Source organism: Mesitornis unicolor, unplaced genomic scaffold, assembly GCF_000695765.1.
Source record: "Mesitornis unicolor isolate BGI_N332 unplaced genomic scaffold, ASM69576v1 scaffold8074, whole genome shotgun sequence".
Classification (NCBI taxonomy): Eukaryota; Metazoa; Chordata; class Aves; order Mesitornithiformes; family Mesitornithidae; genus Mesitornis; species Mesitornis unicolor.
Genome location: NW_010177988.1, coordinates 15,528 through 34,929, shown reverse-complemented (window position 1 = coordinate 34,929; position 19,402 = coordinate 15,528). Strand labels below are relative to the sequence as shown.

The following is a 19,402-nucleotide window of genomic DNA, read 5'->3' as shown; positions in this document are numbered from 1 at the left end:
GACAGACATTAGCCAGAGCAGAGGATTTACCTAATAGCCAAGCATCAATTTTATAGTAAACACAGACATCTCTCATTGGAAGCTGTGCTCAGAATTGAGACCAGAAAATTCAAAAAAAGTGTAGAGAAGTAGCAATTAATTTGTTGGTTGCTTTGATTAAAAGGGTAAACATGTTGTTGTATGGGTTTGTTTGTTGGTTTTGTTTTATTTTTAATAATTTCACTTGCATTTAATGAACAGAACAGGAGACAATTAACTACCAGTATATTAAGCCAATAGCTGTGCAACAGAATTTAGCCTTTATCAAGAGTAGAATACAGCCCATCTTTACAAACTAACTATCCTGGAAAATATTTTATTTTCCCAATTCATGATCTGTAATCTCAGCTGGTTCCAGCTGATGTGCCTGCAGACAGACACACAGAGATATTTTCCAGATTTGACAGCCTTCTACGTTACTGCACAAAGACTTCATTTTCCTTGTGGTGAAAACATTACTGTCAGTGCAGCTGCTCTGCGATTACAATAATCCTTCTAGTTCAACAGTACTCTGCTACCCAAGTACCCCATGCTTTTAGGTTCCTTACTTCAACCACCACCACCAGAAAAAAACCTAATATGCCAAATATAAAGACTGTGCTCTTGTTGGTTATATGTTCAGAGAAAAAAAAAAAAAAAAAAAGAAAAGTTTTGTGCATCACAGGATGAGCAAAGTTGGAATTGGTTATAGCCCTTTCTACACAAGCTATTTACAATCACAAAAAAAATAAAGGAGACAGTTACCCACAGACCTTGCACTTTCTCCTCTTCTGCCAGAATAGCCTGGGCAAACTTGCACATTTTCTTACACATCTTCCTAGTTTAGTCTGAGGTAACTTACATTTGATGGAGTTTACCCTTTCTGTTAGTAAAACCAAAAAGGTTTATCAGAAATCTCCAAAGTGGTGCTAGACCTCTCCTCAAGGTGCTAACAATGAAAATTAGTCGGTGTGCTGCCACCATGGAGAAAGTCAACAGAAGCAGATGTGAATGCAGACACAGCTTTAAAGTTGCTTCTTCATTCTCTGCAGCTCCATGAGAAGAATTTTAAGTGAGACAGAGATGACACATAACGTTTGGAAAGAAGAGATGAAGTGAGAACACCTCCTCAAAATTATACGTTTAGCCCTTTCTTCTTTGGGGAATATTTCTCATTGACTGGGCCAACTGGCTCTCAATCGCACCTAACACTGGACTTTTCAAATGAGTGTAGCATAACTCCAAGAGAAGACAGACATTATTTTGGAGCCTGCCTGCTGTCTTGTAAATAGGAAGGAAATCAGCAGCAGAGCACTTGTGACAGATGGTAAAAGGGATCCCGTGCAAATGATGCAAAGCAGTTTTGGATACTCTTGTGAGCAACACAGCGAGCTGTATGTGTGCTACGGAACTACAAAATCAATCAGAGGTAGAGGCTGTAATGGGCTCTGGGAGAAAGAGCAAGATGCGGGATGCTGAATAACTGCAGGGGTTAATGCAGTAAGACTCAGTAATACAGCTAGGCTGAGCAACCCAGTGCCAGACAAGCGCAAAAAGATGGCTGGCTCCCTGCTCCCAGCCAAGTACAGGGCAGAGACAACCAGTGAAAGCGGCTTGTCCAGTCAAGCCAACAGATCCTTAAGTGCAGCCTTCTGGAAAACTCAACAACAGTGGCTACAGCAAGCTCCAGTGAGCTTGACAAAACATTCATGGGCTTCAAGCCACCACGGAAGACATGGAGGAATTTTTTAAAAAATCAAGATTTCAGTAAGATCCAACCCTTTCCTTCCTTGCATTCTGACTTCAAGGTGCTGGCCAGGTACCTCCACCATCAGATGGCAAAAGGTCCTGGGGCATGGAGGACTTAGCAGAAAAGGATGTATTATCCAGCACCATATGCACACACAAGAGCTGGCAGATCAACAGGTATTAGGGAACAGATTTGTAAGAAAGAGGTTGAGAGCACACTGCAATGTATTTTAAGGAAGTTAAGACAAAAGAGATGGTGAAAAAACCCCTTAGGAATTATTCAGCCTCAGCTTTTCACAAGTATTTAGATACATTAGTAAAAAAAGAACATGCACCAGTGTTTTCTCTGTAAATGATAGAATGGTTTGGCTTGGAAGGGAACTTAAAGATAATCTAGTCCAATCCCCCTGTCATGAGCAGGGACACCTCCCACTAGAACAGGTCAAAGCAAGAACACAAGCCAACTTTTAAGCAGGTGAAGATCTTGAGTCCAAGTCCCATGATATCTAAACTTGGCATGAAGACAACTTCAGACTGAAAGCTTAGATTGTACCTGCAATTGCTGAACTCTTTAACATGTTCTAGTATGTAGACAGATTATACAGATAGGTTACTAGAAAGCACTGAGGAAAAAAAAAAAGCAGTTCAACTAATTTTTGTTTACCTTCGATTTCTTTCTTTGCCACAATTAAACACTAGAGCATAAACCAGAAGTTCAATTGGATTAAAAACATAACATATTTCTTATGAATCCCTAACAAAAGATTGCTTTATTTATTTTGCAAGATATTTTAACTGAAAATATTTTAATTAAGTAGTGCTGACTGGTATCACTGAACTTCTGCAGCTTCAGTGTGTAGACATCTGCATGCCAGCATGTCTTTTTCTTAAAGCCAAAACTGGAATGAAAGTAACACATGTTCTATTCTTGTCTCTCCCCTATTCTGACAGGCAAGCGACGTTATTTTTGGGCTTCAGAGAATTGAGAATAAAACACAAGTGATAGTTCCCTCATTCACATGTTTGAGGCATCCAGAGATGGTAGCAAAGACAATTATATAGAATGAAGTCAACCAGCAAAATGAAAAGTAACAGCCTACCTTAAGATCACGATGAACTATGCATTTCTGATGACAGTACTGCACAGCAGATACAATCTGAAACACCAAGATGATCAGTGAAATATTTTATTTCAATCTTACTATAAGTCTTCATATGTAACTTTGTAATTTTGGCTCCTAAATAAAGCTTTCATTTTAGAAAATATTAATCTAAGCGTCATTAAAGCTCAAATACTACAACTAAAGAGTCCCTGAAAGCAGCCGATTTCCTTATTAACAAAAGTTCAGCACATACTCCTTAAGGTAACAGGAGAAATGTCTACTTTAAATTCAGATCACCAATAGCAATAACTAGAAAAGGAAGTTATTCCATCCTCCAACCCAATAGCCGGATGTACCATCTCAGAGTTTATCTTCTGAAACATTTGCAGCATATCTCTGCAATTCATCCTTAACAGAATAGCTCATTCAACATTTTATTATACATCTTTCACATACGTGTAACAAAAACAAAGTCTGAAACAGAAAATTATAAGCAGTTTCTTTACATGTTAATTATATATCTTAATTCTGAAAAAAAACACCGAATTTTGTTTATTTATTTAATAAGAGCTTTTCACAAAATGAACACTAAAAACAGTGTAATGAAAAGAGTAAGATGAGAAAGCTTGTAGTAAGAACATAAAAACCTGTTACTGGATGCCCTTCATTCAAAACAGTGTGACATGACACAGCAACATATGTCATCATATCAATATCTCTAGATAGAACATCTGTTAAATTCTAAAATATTCAGAAAAGGATTAAAACCTCAAGTGAGTCACAAAAAATGTGGCTCTTGGGAACATCCACTAAAAAAAGAATGTAAAACAGTCTAACTATTTTTAGATAGTATGTAGGAAGCAGATATTTTTCTCTTCAGGGACTTTTTCCACACCAGCTTTAACAAACATTATCACAACAATGACTACTTTTGTTAAGTGAAAGAAGTATGCTCACACTCACATCTATTTTGAAAACACCATAAACAGAAACAAAAGAAAGACTGAATGGCAATTTCATACCTGCCTGAATTTTGCCCGAGCCTCTTTCTCTTTCATTCTTCCATGTGCAACTAGGTAGTCAAACACTTCTCCTGACCATGACAATGACAAAACATCAGTCCTGTTGCCCAGGTTTTAATTTTGACTGTCATGAACAACCAAATCATGCTTGAAAATACCCCCCACAAACCCCCTGCGCTTCTTGAGGGGAAAGAAAATACAACCAGTCAGGAAAAATGCCTTTTTCCCGTTTGCTTTGGACTTCATTTTTCAGACATGTAATATTCAAGAAATATATAAAAAAGGAACCCTTCATACTAAGGCTTCTTCAATTTTAAAAATAAGTTTACTTAAAAACCACTGTGAAACAACAAGAAAAATTTGACTTTATGCATAAAAAACATTCATATTGCATATAAGACATACTGGGAAACGGGCAACTTCTTAGGTACATTTGATTCGCACAGGTTCACTTAACAGTATTATCTGTATTACTTCTGTTTTTCCCTTCTTGTTCTCTAAGAAAGCTGCTCAAATGTCTTTCAGATCCTCATTTTTGCACTGTCAGCCAAGCAGCTTTTCCTAGCTGGTCACCAGCTCTCTGCTGGATTCCCTCCCCACATTCAAGCATTTCCCATTCAGATGCTAAGCAGCTTCTCAAGCAGGCACCTACCAGCCCTCTCCTGCTTTATGACCCCTGCTGGTCCCCCTTCATGTTCCTTATCTCCACTGCCCCAAGCTGCCTCTCCAAATGCTTTGGCACACATTTTCAAGATCAAATGAGGCATCAGTGCTTGCCTAAATACAGCAGATAAACATTGAGTGAAGTTTTTGCCAGAATCAGCACCAGATTATCTCCTGATATTTCAGCAGAAGCCTCAGCACTGTAACTACCTTAAAGTACAAACCTAATAGGTGACTTTACAGAACATGATGCTAGCAAGAATGTCTGCTCTGGGAGCTCTGCTAAGACTGTTGTGAAGGCCAGACTGGAATAACCTATTAACCATAAAATCCTTAAATAGTTCCTAAGCACACAACTGGCACGGCTTTCTGTATTTCAGTTTACCCTCAAAGCAGAATTAAGAATCCACTTACCCCCACTGGCATATTCCATTACCAAGTACAATGTCTTTTCAGTTTCAATAACTTCAAATAATTTTACTGCAAGAAAAATGAATGAGAGATTGCAGCAGGGAGCAAAAGCACAGCACAAAAAAAATATAGTCATGAAATGAGTATAATTTATGGCCAGCAATAACACTAAACCATACAAACACCTTATATCCTTTAGGTTAGCATTCTTTCAAGGGGAAAAAAAGCAAAATTAATTTCTAAATCACAGTTGATAATAAAGCATATTAATTCACAATTTTCTCAGAAGTTTATGCACACTGTACAAATGAGTTCATGCTGAAATTAGTGTTTAATTTGACACAGACACTTTTAAGATCCTACAAACCTTCCATATTTCTCTAGTAACCTGCTCCCAGCTAGGAATCTGAGATTCTGACCAACTGAAAACCAAGTGGATACCAGAAGCATTAAGTTTGAAAGACTTTCCTCAGACTGTAATAGTAACCACTCATTTAAAACAAGCACACCCCACCACCATCCTCAAGAATACAAAAAACAGCAGAAGCTAAGAATGCTGGAAAAGCAACAAACAATTGAAGGGATGAGAAGGGAGTGCCTAGCATGTAATAACTTGTACACCTCATCCATACCTTGTATGCAACAAGCCCTCTGGCCAATTCAGGACCATTAACTGTCTCTGGAACAAGACTGTCCAGCCCTCCTCGGCCAGAAGAACTGTCATCACAAAGTAGGGCCCTGAAGCTGTGGGGCAGGTGAAAGAACTAAAGCAGAAAGGGAAAATTACATACTTTGTAATTCTAATTTTCTGGAAAGATCAGTCAGCGGGAATCTATCCTAGACTGAACTGATGGAATTCTGCTACTTTCACCTAAGGAACTCATGCTTTTTGGCCTCAAAAATTATTTCATTGGAACAAAGGAGTTGGGGTCCTCAACAGACTGGAGCACTCAGCATCTCCTACTTTGTGTTAAGGCTTTCCTGGAATAACCAATTTATCTCCTCAGAGCAAAAGTTTTGTTTCAAGCAGAGTCAATAAAGGAGGCGAGACAATGAAGTATTTACAGAACGCTCACTGTCCTGTTATCTCAAAAAACGTTTAATGAACAAAAGCATAGCAGTACATTTAAATAAAGCCAAAGAGAGCAAAATATAAACAGTATAATTAAAAAAAGTTTGCAGAAATGCAGGGCTCCTACCAATATTGGGATGATTCAGTATCTTCATTATTCGTACTTCTCGAAACAACTGTCAAGAAAGCAAGAGAATTTTCTTAAAGTGTGTTCATTAGGGAAACGTTACACAAGATATGCAATTCTGGATGGCAAAAAGGAGCAGTATAAGCCACGGAAAACAGCATTAGCATAAAGTATAGATAAATATAGTGCAGTGAACGTCAGAGGATCTCATACATCATATAAAAATAACCACTACCAACTACATATCAAAACCAGACTAATTTTTAAGCTTTATACAAACAGACAAAGATAAGTTTTATAGCCCTTTGTGGAGTTTCACATTGACCAAAACCAATGGATTACTCACACAAGTTTTTGTTACCTCTTTGCTCTAATTTCTTTGGTAATCGGCAAGCTCAACTAACTACCCTGAATACATGCACAACAGTGGGTGCAAATACAAGGTGTAGCATTACAGAAAAGTCGAACACAGTGAGGTTAAAATGGAATTAGATACCAAGAATCCTGACATTTCCCAGTCCTGCTGCTCCACAGAGGTAAAGTGGGTGAGTTCACTCTTCTCACAACTACCAAATTTTACACTGGATCACGAACAGTGATGTCCTCTCTTCCCCCAGCAAGGCTTGAAGGTTTATTATTGATGAAAGTCTGCTTTGTCATTCTGAGCCACATAATTAAAGATTGGACAAACTTATAGCCCTAAGTCTACATACTGAAGACAATGGTAGGTTTATTTTTTCCTTTCTAAAACCATACAAAAAAGGAAAAAAAGAAAAAAAAAGAAAGAAAAGAGCTCTTTGCTCTTAAATTTCTAGCATTCATGGGTTTATTGACTAAATAAGAGGTGATGCAAGACTAACCTAGGGGCTCAAAGGGAAGGCGGCAAACGAAAGGTATCCAAAACGACTGCATAGGTCTGTTAGTCTATACTTGAGACTGTCAATACTGATAAGCTTGTACTGTTTCACTTCAAGTGAACAGCACACCCTCACTGTCAAATCTATTTACTGTGCTGCATACTCTTTAGTCCTAAATTGGGCGGAAGTAGGATGCTGAAATGAAGGAAGAAAAGCTCACTGGCTTCAGCATAATGTTCAGACATTTTGGAAACACTTTAGCACTACACTCCTTAAAGAGAAACTTGGCTCGATGCAGAAGTGCGTTGTGGTTGTTTTTTGCTTATCTGATGTCTCAGAGGACATCTCTCCCTCCCTTTTCAAAATTGGTCCCATTTGTTCAGATGCTACCTTTGCAAAAGGGTACCACGGATGCAAGCCAGAGACTGAACACCTCCTCAAAGACTAGCACTTTAGTTTCTGTTTTATGATGACTGAGCCTAGAAGTTACGAGAAATTAAAATACTTTTGCTTGGGCAACACTGATGGTTTTTTACTCCATTTATGCAGCTTAGTAATAACATTTCTAAAACTCTGCATTTATTCTACTAGTTAAGACTATAAAGCAACATCTTTTTGAAATTCAGCTTTTTATCAAGTAATATTATTGCAGTTTTATATTTACATTATTTAAGTATTTCAAGCTAGTTACTATCCACTTGCCTTGTAATAGTCATTAAAACAATTTCAAAAGGAAAGAGAAACTGTAAAGGCATTTCTTTGAAAAAAATATGAACAGCATAATGCAGTTTCCTTGTGTTCAAAATGTAACACATGGGCATGTAATACTACCCACTAGAACTAACTTTATGAGGAAACAAGGATATTTGCTAAAATCAGTTATTGTCATGGAAAAACATAACAGGCTGTTCTTGGTGCATAATTTTCCCCCAAGCATTTGAATGTGTTGCACAAGAAAAAATTTCTCAGCTAAATCAGTTAAGTTAGAAGCTAACAAATCTAAGTCCATAGATGGTACAGCTTCAGAAGAGCTCCTAAGCAGGTATGTGGAAAACTGCAATTCCTGCCAGAAGTCAGGAAATACATTTCGTAACTTAGCAGTATTAACGCCGGTATAAAAGTTACACCAATGACTGCATGTCTTCATAAGCAGGATTAAAATATTAAACTTCTATAAAATAATGTCAAATCTAGAAAAAAGAACATTATGAAACACAATTTTACATGTAAAGCATACAGTAATTGCAAAAAAAAAAAAAAGGCAATATTCTATTCAATATCCTCACAGGATGTAGAAGTTTACTAATTAAAGATTCAAATTGATTTCACAGTAACATTAAATTTTGTTCCACATAATATATAATTTTTTCTTCCATAAAGGAAAAAGCCTATTAGGAAACGGACATAAAAGTCTATTTTCCTCAAGACAGAATATTACTGACCTCTAGATACTTTGTTATAGGAAAAAAAACATTTATTTGCCTCAGTTCTGAAGAAAAGACATCACCAAGACTCAACGGATGGGCTTAGGTTTATTCCATACAAATGCCAATAACATTTTTCACAACATTCTGAATTATGTATCTTGTCGGATAGACATTTTTCAGAAAACTAAAACATATGTTCTCAAACAAAAGCAGGTACACAGTCCTGGAAGTCACCATGAGTATATTAGGAGGAAGTAGTTAGTGTCAACCTTTTGAAAGAAAGCAGCTATTCTAAGACAAATTCTGAATGAACTCAAAGTCACAAGGTGAATTTGGGTATTTTCTTGCTGGTTAGCGACTCTGAGGTGGGCTTCTTGTTTGTTTGGGGATTTTGACTCGAAAGCACTTTTAACGTTGCTTGAAATGCATTTGCGTGTACGAACTGGACAAGACTGAAGCAGCCAAAGTTATCTTAGGTGATACTCATCCACACAAATCATATCAAGCATAAGCTAACTTTATTTTACAGATGGGATGTTGTCAGCCTCCCTACAAACGAATGAGAGCAAGGAAAGAGTGAAATCAGCAGTCTGAATTGAAAGAATAGTTGAAATCTTGCAATCTACCTGCAGGTACCTACTGACTAAATAGCTTGCTCTGAGAAAAGATTTAAAAATTTTAAGTGGTTGTACTCCCTACAAAACTCTTCTCCCAGCTGCCTGCCCACTACTGAAACTACAGCTCACAAGCTTGCCTCCTTCACGGGGAGACCCATGTTCCTCTGAAAGTTCATGTTCTGCAGTTGTTACTGGCTTCTGACAAGTTTCCAGCAGTTGTTTACCTGGAAACTGATGTTTTCAAACCTTTGTCTGAAGTAACTCAGGTACGGGCATCTTGCAAATTGGGCAGATGTAACTTGCGTATTCCATAATACTGGTATGTAACTAAGTCAAGCAGCTTTGCTAAAGCTGCTTGGAATGACAGATACCTTCCAACCCAGGAAGAAATAAACTGTTTGCTGTGCCACTATTTGTTGTTTCAGCCTTTCACTGTGTAGGGATCACAAACACAGCCACATCACACCTTCTGTAGTTCCCGGCCCATACAGTCTAAGGAGATGTTCACGGGTCTCTCAAATATGGAGTGGGGAGAGAGAGCAGGGAACCTTATTTCAATACACATGTTCAAAACAGCAGAGGAGGAGCGAGATGGAAATTGGGCAAATGAACTAATCTCTGGAGTCCTGGTATATATTCAGGATTTTATTTGATCCACTATAAATGCAAATCTATACAAATTAAGGAAGTGCCAATGTTCACTCCTCCAATTTTCTCTCACAAGAGAGAAACAATCTAGAAAAGTCTCTGACCAATGCATAGCACTTGAATAAAAGCATTAACAGTATTCAAGCATTAGAGTACATTAATTGACTTTGCAATTCTGCTTTGTGAAGCACCACTTTGGGATAAATCCACATACACACTTTCCCCTTGCAGAAGCATGCTGGTCATTAACACTCATTACATCAATATCTATGTATTTACAAATAGAGATATCTTTAAACAGTAGCCACTACACCCCTCAGGAACACCCAGAACACCTCTATATGCAAAGGAAGAGATGTACTCCAGCAATAAGATCATAGTTATTTCCTATAAAGCAAATAATTTTACAGAAATCTGGACAGAACAGTGAAATTTGTTCTCCTTTCACGACAAGGCGAGCTGCAGGATTTATTTGACTGATTAAATGTTTTATTTTACTGGTTAAAAACCAGCCCTTTCAGAATTTACACACACTATCTTCTTAAATAGTGTGTCTTCACACACACTATTTGCTTTCTCAGAAGGTGTAAGTGCTCCATGACTTCTCTCCCCTGCACCCCATCACACATTTATAGGACTGCTTCATTCTTAACCAAGTGCGCTACCATTCATAAAAGCTCTTGAACAAGCATCTCTTCATTGCAAATGGGCTGAAGCCTCAATACCTTCAGTAAAGGACAGCCAGCACCACACTCAATTAATAGAATTTGCACCTATGGAAAAGGCACAAGGCTTGAAAATCTGATTCCTGCTTTTCCAGTTTCAATTTTCAGGGCAGAAACTGCAGAAAGTACAAAGACCATTGCTAACACTTATACATGCTATCAAGGTTGACATCTACATGTAAGATACACTAATTTAAGTCACTACAACAAAATTAAAAATTTTCAGGTAACCAAGGCTTTTTCTTGCTTTGAAAGTTGTGCTTGGATGCTTCTAAATCATTACTGAGAAAAAGCACAGCTTTCAATAGGTAACACTGAAATGGTACTAAGTCTTCTACTACTTCTTTACTTAGGTTCTCCTGATACAAAAAGCAGAACAGAAGTTTGAGGCTCTAGATATGTCTAAAGAACAAAAAGAAGCCTGCTGACCCCTAAAAAGGAAAAATCTGAAATGCCACTTGCTAATTAAACCTATTAAGAAAAAAACAAAAAAGCACTTTCTGCTCCACTAGCAAGTTTGCAGAAGAGCAACAGAATCCTATTTCAGAAACATCCCTAGTGAAGCCAGTACAAGACAACACCTCCAATGTAGCAGACATGCAGAAAATAGAACAGCTATTTTGATAGAAATTCTAGTTACGATGAAACCCAAATACTTATTTTTGGGAACAAATTACAATCATGACAGTGGAAAAAGCAAGTCAGTATAATATGTTACTACCAAGACAGAAGTTCAAAAAAAAAGCTAGCTCTGTCTTCTAGACAGGTGCTCACTGAGCAATACTGAACAAATTGAAAACAAAATAAAGGGCAGTACCCTTAATTCAACATATAAACAATGTTTAAACAGGTAGGGGTCCTTCAGCAAGAAATATAACTTAAGACTATCACACTGCACACACAAGGATGCAAAATTAAAATTTCACAAGGTCAGCTTGTGTCATCTCCTAACATTCAACAGTTTAATTTAAAACAATTATGTCTGTGAAGCACCCTGTAGATACTGCACAGCATAAATAACACTGGAGAGTGGACAAGGAGTAACTAAACACTTCCTTTGCTTTCATACCCATGACTGACTACAGACCCAGCTTGTGTGACACTTTCAGCAACCCGAGTATGTGCTCAAATATTTCTGTTTACCAAAAAACGGTGCATGAGAAGCTCCGATGCCTCAACTCATTTTACTTAATTAGGTCAGTAACAGCAGTAAAGCAAAACCTACTTGCACTTGTTATCCTTGATATTACAGTGAATGGAAAGGGGATGGTTTGGTGAATGACCCTGTGCCTAAGATCACTGCATATTTGCTTTATTTGCTTAATAATAACCAATAGTGATTGAAGGCCTGAAAGTTTTGCTGACCTGCACACAATTTACCAGTTTTGAAGTTTTAGAGACTGTTCTCTCAACTATGCTAATTTAGATGGCTTCAAACTCAGGAGTGATATTTTTGTGGCAGTAACACACAGATATTAATTATAAAAGTGCCTGTTCCCATTAAAAATACTACTGCCACCACTTCCAATTCCCAACATTACCTCTTGAAGAAAAAAAATAACTATTTAACAGTCCTAAGTACAGTATAGCCCTGATGACAAAATTATAAAAAAATTCACATTACAGTGACACTATATACTATATAATCACAAACATTATGAAATAGTTTAGTTACCCTTTTACGGCATTATGTCTTGATTTAGTATGCAGTCAAACTACTTGTGTACCTAATTAGATACAAATTTTACTGTCAGCAAAGAGTAAAGCTGAAGGAAGAAGCAGCAATGCTTAGATAGGAATCACATAGAGTAACTGCCCTCAAAGTGCACATGCACGTTACAGCAAAGACAGCAGGATACTACTGTCTCCCAAGGTCATACAGAAAGTTGTTTAGCAAGGTAAAGGGACAAAGTATTTTTGTCAAGGAAATAATAGATCACAGCTCAACTGTTTATAGAACATCCAATGGTATGGTATATTCTTACCTTTTGCAGACTAGTAGGATTAAGCTGGGTTTTATCTATTATTTTCACAGCAACCTTGGGGAAAAAACAAACAAACAAATGACCATGAATTATTTAACTCAAGAAATTTTGAACAAAAATATGTCATACCTCTGTGAGCAAAAGGATAGCTGTGCCTATAAGACATGCATACATGTCTGCTTTTATGCAAGCAAAACTTCTCACCTATTAGGATCTACCAGCAGGAGCTCAGAACTTTGCCACCAGATAGTACCACCAAGAAATCAGTTTTAGACTTCTGTCAGTGTTTGGAGAGAACAATGTTATCTTGTCCACTTCTAAACCAGGCCCTCCAAACACCAGATCTATCAATCAATAGATTTCAGTATTAAGGATGTATCTATCAATAGATTGCCAATATCTAAGAAATCTATATTCATATATTTCTCTTTGGTTTTGGAAATGCCTGGGAATGAATGGACCACCCTCCCAGCCTCAAAATACCCCTTGATTCACAACAAATGTTTTGATCGCTTCATCAAGTTACATTTTTTAAAAAGTGGTGAGCAGTTAGGGGAAAAAGCTCATGCATCTCAAGTAACAGTCTGATTCTTGACACAGTATCCTTGCACCTTCCTTTATGACAAAAAATACGCTTTCTCTATTCAGAAGAGAAAGGTAAAAGAATAGCAGAAACACTTACTATAAAGATAGCCAAAGAGAAAAATAAAACACACTGTCAGCCTTTTTCTTCTCCCTTTTTTTTTTTTAAAGGCTTACCTCTCTTCCAGTAAGCACATGCCTTGCCAGTTTCACCTTGGCAAAATTTCCTTTTCCTATTGTTTTAAGTAAGCGATAATTTCCAATGTGAGGGTGCTCTTCATTGGTAGATGTAATAGAGTTTCTACATCGGGGGATGTTTTGTCTGCTACTTGATTTGATAGGCTGGACGTGTGGTTCAGTGTATCCATCCACAGAGGTATGCTGGAAAACAGAGAAAATAGTTGGAATTTAGCTACTTCGATTATAAACGGTTGCAGCAGAACAGATTAAAAGCATAAAAAAAGATGTGAGTAGATGACTCCTCTCTACAAGTATCACTGATAACTTCAGATGGTAGCCTAAGCAGAACATGCCTTCTTTGGGCAGAGTTTGATGCATGTCTGAAGTAAAAAATATTCTGAAAAGTTTTACAAGCTCCAAAAGCAAAATTAGTGACACCTAGGCAGTAATCATCAAACCATTATGGACAGGTTTTTTTTAATATGAAGCTACGCCAAACTACACACTATACCACTATGCTGCAAATAAACTTGTCTAATCATAACCAAATTTAATCTTTTAAAAATACACAGTACAAAAATTATTTGTATTTCGGCATATTTGGAAACAAGGTTTCACCCTATTTTTTTCTTAACTTTCTTCACCTCAAATAACATTATGAGAAAAGTATTTTTTCAATTAAGTTTTGCTCCCCAAACCTGTTTGCATCTTTTTGTACGTCCCTGAAGTTCTCATTCATGTAATGAACAATCCAGACACTTACATAGAATTAATCTATTCTTAAAAAGATAATGCCATGGTACCTGTAAACATATTTCAAATCTCAAAAATTCTGAAGAGCTGCAACGATGTTATTTTTAATGCATGCCAACACATCATCCCACATTACATGTTAGTCACTGAAATCTGCAGTGCTTCTGTACTCTTTAACTTCAAAGTACATAAGTGGCAAGATACAGATGGGGCTTGGAAATGTTCCAAGAAGAAACCAAAATAACAGAAGATGTCAAAGAGGTGTTAAGTGCTTCAGTATTTCAAACGCTTTCTAACATTAGTGGCAGATGGGTACAAATGTATATCTGGTAAAATTCAGTCTCTAATAGGTTACAGATTTTAAGTTGGGCAGATACTGTAGGTAGAAACAGTATCTTCTCAGACCAGTTTTCAGATTTTGTAGCAGAAAGGCATAGTTACTCCCAGCTCACTCAGTTCTTGCTACGCATAATGCACCAACAAAACCCAAGACACCTTAATATTTTCCCATTATTCACTGATCTTGTTCCTTTACGGACCAAAGGTTTCTAGATCTTTGACTTTAAGCTGAAAGCAGAGTCAGAAGCCTGTAAGAGGTTTCAGAGTTGCACATTGGTCTATGCTGCTCTCACCTGTCATTCCTTATGCAAGGAGTTACTTTCTTATACAAAATGAATTTTAAAGCTGTGCTTCCATCCTCAGTGTGCATTTACTACAGACTGAAGGCAATCCCCTCCTGTGAACACCCAGGCCTACAGATAGTCCCATGGAGTCGAGTGGAGTTATTTCAGGACACAAGCACTAGTAGTACTGGGAAAACTAGCAAACAGCTGCAACACGACCGGAAAAAACAAGGAGTATACCACAACCAGAATGTTCTTCCCAAATGTAGCACAGCTCTGCTTACGTTACCTCCAGCATTATTAATTATTCACTATGGCCAGGAGAGGAGTCCTAAATATAATTTTCTGTTTGTCTTTTCATTACCTGAGTCTCTCTGCAAAATACTACTTTACGCCCACTACTGAACTGCTTTCCAAATTACTGCAGAACCAAGCAAGCCACGCATCTTCAGATTCTGCATCTCACAAATTTATTCAACCATGAAATAACATGCTAGCGATAGTATTCATCTTTCAGAAGCACATAATTGAAATACTTTTCTGTAGACTTGGAAAGAGAGGATCAGAAGGACAGCTCCAGGCGAAGAGGCTTTGAAACATTCCTTCAACATCAGACACTGGTCCTATATGTGATAAACCAGAGCCCAAATAAAGCCTTCCCTGAGAAAACACCCTGCAACATCAGTATTTGTATGGTGCTAATAACAAGTATTATAGCCGTACCTAGAATCTTGTACAGAGCTACAGCTCTATGCTATACATGCAAGTTTTAAAAGTCTTCCAGCCTATTTATGCACACAATTAGATCTTCACTACTTGAAATACAACGCCTACCAGAAGCATTAGCAACCCTAATACCAACTGCCAATTTCATACACTTCATGGGATTAGCCTACTTCAGTAGATACTCAAAGGAATCTTAGAGATAAACAGTTGGATAGGCAAGCAAAACCAATGCCACAGGCAACGCAAAAGATGGCTTCGCAGGATAGATAATTTTAACACAGATTTAACAGGGAAAGCAGTTATTTAATCATGACAATATAACACAGAACCAAATCTGAAGAGCAAAAAAACAAAAGTAACAAGGTTCGTGGTAATGCCAATTCTGGATTTTAGTCTTTTTGTGGCAGAAAAACTAAGCCCCTCTGGATAGTTTCTTAATTATTCCCTCTTCAGTTACCTTCAGAGTCAACCACTCTCCCCAGCAATGCCCAAGGATGACAGAAAACATGCATAAAGAAGGTCAAGTTTCGTAGTTCATGAGCCACATATTTATATATACCATTTCTGAACTTGAACAGTGCTGAATCAAATTCAAATTATTCTTCTGAAGTCTTGCAATAGGCTTCTTTTGCACATAAACAGCTCGCTACTGTTGGAAAGTACAGAGGAATTTAAACTAGAAACTCATCAACTCCTAGAAATCAGCATTCAACAAATTTGAAACATAACAAGGTTAAGATGCAGGAAGAAAATAATCGTTAGGTCAAATGACGGTATCTTAGAGATTATTTCCAAATAATGCTAAAGCAGAATTCCACAGAAGCATGCAATATCCACACTGTCTACAAAGACAGGCTACGAAGTTTTAAGATTTCTGGTCCATTACAATACATTCATTCATTATGCATCAGCTACTATGTGGCTATTTAAAAATGCCATTTCAGAAGAACAATCTCCAAATTCTGAGAATTTTTTCAGGGTGCTGGAAACAAGCAAGCTGTAAAAAACAGCCTTCTCCTTGGAGTTCACTGCCATCTACAACCAATTCCAGCTAACAACCTGCATTTCCTACACAGGATTTTACTATTTCTATAGATATCTTGATAATATATATCTTTATATATATATATGTCATGTAGCGAGAAACGCTGCCTTACTAGTACATCATAAACATGACTCCCTGTATGTTCAGTTTATGTCAGTGTTAAATAAAATGTCTATAAATCAACGGAAAATTAAATGTTTCTTAAAATAAAGTGTAATTTTAAACAAAAACTATGCAGCAGTAAGAAATATTTAGAGCTGAAACAGTATGTTAGAGCAGTCATTTAGGTATTTTGCGCATTAGTCAAGTATTTATAAAAAAGCCAAGAAAAAAATGCAATAAAAACAAAAATCCATTACCTTATTAGTAATCTCAAAAAGGTAATTCTAACATTCAATTTTAGACTGCAAATGAAAAGAGCTCAATTAATACTTATTACTCCTAACTAGGTTTCTTTCTGACAAAGTCAATGGCACTAAAATCACCAGAGTTAGCCTGACCCATTGCTTCCCCAAGACTCAAAGCTATCGTTTTCCTTGTTTACCCTGGGCAGCTTTGCAAGAGCAAGATGACTCGATGCCCAGACACATTATCTTGGAGAAAGTGCACAAGAACTAAACCCACCAAGTAGATACCAAGTGTGGGTTTCACTGCTTTACTTATTCAGCATCCTTTAGCCACTTCAGTAGCTGCTGGAGTAGTATTCTCAGAGATTATACACTGTAATCAAACTTACATCATCACATATATAAACTTGTCTTACAGCTCAGTCTTTAAAAATCCCCAAAACCATTCTGGCCACCAAACCACACAATCTTTCTCAATCAAACAACCCTGAAGGTGTCTATAGCCCTTCTGAGTAACAGGGTAACTTCCACACATTGATCTGCCTCCAAATACAGCTCACTTGATTAAACGAATGTCTTAGTTCTCAATTTTCCCCTTCAATTAGGGTCAAATTCCTTGGTACAGTCAGCCCATGAAAGAAAAGTATGCAAACGTGGTGCTAGAAAAATGCACATCATCACACCTTGTCTCCCAATATTATCTCCTATTCTGAAGTTTTTTGCAGTCATTTTTTATATTCATAACTCCAAACATTTACAAGCATCTGCTGCACACATGAGCATTTGTAACAGCTGTCATATTTTGCAAGGTAATCAAAACAGCTAGCCCAGAAAAGAGAGTCTGATGGGTTCAGACCATGCTGTAAACAGCTCTGATCTGCAACAGCTTTGATGTACAATACAGGGGAACGAAAGGGCAGAAAGATGAGAAGTGATGTCCTGGATGTCCAGCTGCTTTCACGTTTTAACTGCTTGCTGTCAGTAACTACTCCTTTAGGACCCAGCAGCTTCTAACAAACCACCTCGAGCAAGTCTTCTTCTTTCGCTGAAGTAACAATCAAACTAAACTAGAAGAGTCCAGTTTTTTGAAAGATCTTGTAACCCTCAATGTAGAAACCAACAGAAATGTTCAGATCAGCTGGTTCTGCATCACATATCAAGAGCACTCAGAGGTCCAGGTTTACAGCTATGCCATGGTACAAATCTGAACTGCACAAGATGATCGTACCTGACCCATCAGCTAGCGCCAGAAGAAGGGATTCACTCATTTTCCAGAAACCTCACATCTGTACAAAACTACACCTTACTCTTGCCAAAAGTACCTGTCACATCATACTACTGCTATTAGTAAAGTGCCTCTGATCTCAATCAAAACATTAATAGAACACTAACTACTTGAATTTTTATGCCTCTCAGACACATGAAAAAGTGCTTTGGAGGGGGCAATCAAAAAGACTGAATGTGTGCATACACACGATTCACTTCATAATTTCTTATCAGCAATTAAGTGCATACTAGATTGGAACTGCATGATAGAAAATATGTTATTAAAAATAAAAACCAAAAGCCAAAGCAAACAACATACTCCCCCGAAACAGAGTAACATGCAGGACCCTGCTCAGAAAAACCTAAGAAACAAACAAACACACAGTGAGGGAAAAAGTATAAATAAGTTTTTAATCAGATCCCAAAGCCAACACATGGCAGAGACAGAAGAGAATCAGACAAAATTGTGATGTTTGTCTTTAACTTGTACCCATACCCTATGGCTGCTCACACAGCCCTTCCAGAAGTGCAGAAAGAAAACAATCAAACACATGCATCTACATATTTCTGTTTATATCAGATTTACATAATATGTAGGAATTCCAGGCATTAGCTTTGGAAAGAGCTCGAAGCTATCAGAAATAAGAAACAATGATTTTGAATAAAGCTGGCCTCAGTCAAGCATATGGTAACATTTCATTAACTGCTGCTGTAACTCTAAAAAGCATTTCATATAGAACTTCTTTTTTAAAATCCAAACTATGAGCATGGAGTTCAACATACAGTATCAAGTAAGATACTAACCAAAATAACTGCCCCTTACTCTTTTTTTTTGGTATCTCTTTCCTTTCCTTCCCAGTTGTAATATTCTGTATTTCAAAACAAACAAACAAACAAAACCCACCAACAATAAAACTTCAAAGCTAATAGCAAAGCATTTCTATTGCAAGGTGAAATACAATCCCTTAATGTCAATATACAATAAAGATTCTTTTTTAACCGGATAGAAAACAGAGCCCACATGCAGTGCCATACACAACTAAAATGAGTTTTAAAAGTTTATACACAAGGTTCTTCAGAATACTTAGAATTTTTATATGGTGACACAAAACTGTCATAAACCCTGTCCCTGTTACAGTAAGCTTGCTCACAATTTTAATTTTTTTTAAACACAGCAGTAATGTCATATGGAAGGGTAGAGTTCATTATCACATGGAATCACAGAAACCTTATTTAAAGGATAAAAAAAATAAATAAAAATGCACCAGTCCTCTCCTGAGACATCAGTCAAAACATTTCAGAAAACATATACCTTCATAACATCAAATCAGGTCCTGTAACCCAAACTCAGCTAAAATGCTTCCTCCTCTCCCTGGGCCCGAAGCCCTGTGCCTGGCCAGACGCGCAGGTACAGCGGAACAGGACCTTCCTGCTTTTGTTCCATTTCACTCACAAT

General features: G+C 37.3%; 1 protein-coding gene across 5 annotated transcripts in view; it reads right to left on the bottom strand.

Moving 5' to 3' along the window:
- The window catches only part of MARK1 (MAP/microtubule affinity-regulating kinase 1), a 34,971-nt gene extending 21,590 nt beyond the window's left edge, over positions 1-13,381 (bottom strand). For all 5 annotated transcript variants that reach the window (XM_010182294.1, XM_010182293.1, XM_010182295.1 and 2 more), the window contains exons 1-6: positions 13,184-13,381; positions 12,425-12,478; positions 6,166-6,214; positions 4,970-5,035; positions 3,893-3,963; positions 2,868-2,924 (exon numbers count right to left, since the gene is read on the bottom strand). In XM_010182294.1, the coding sequence (XP_010180596.1) occupies positions 2,868-2,924; positions 3,893-3,963; positions 4,970-5,035; positions 6,166-6,193 (222 nt within the window). In that variant the 5' untranslated portion in view covers positions 6,194-6,214; positions 12,425-12,478; positions 13,184-13,381. The remainder of the gene's footprint in view (positions 1-2,867; positions 2,925-3,892; positions 3,964-4,969; positions 5,036-6,165; positions 6,215-12,424; positions 12,479-13,183) is intronic.
- Positions 13,382-19,402: the final 6,021 nt, after the last annotated feature.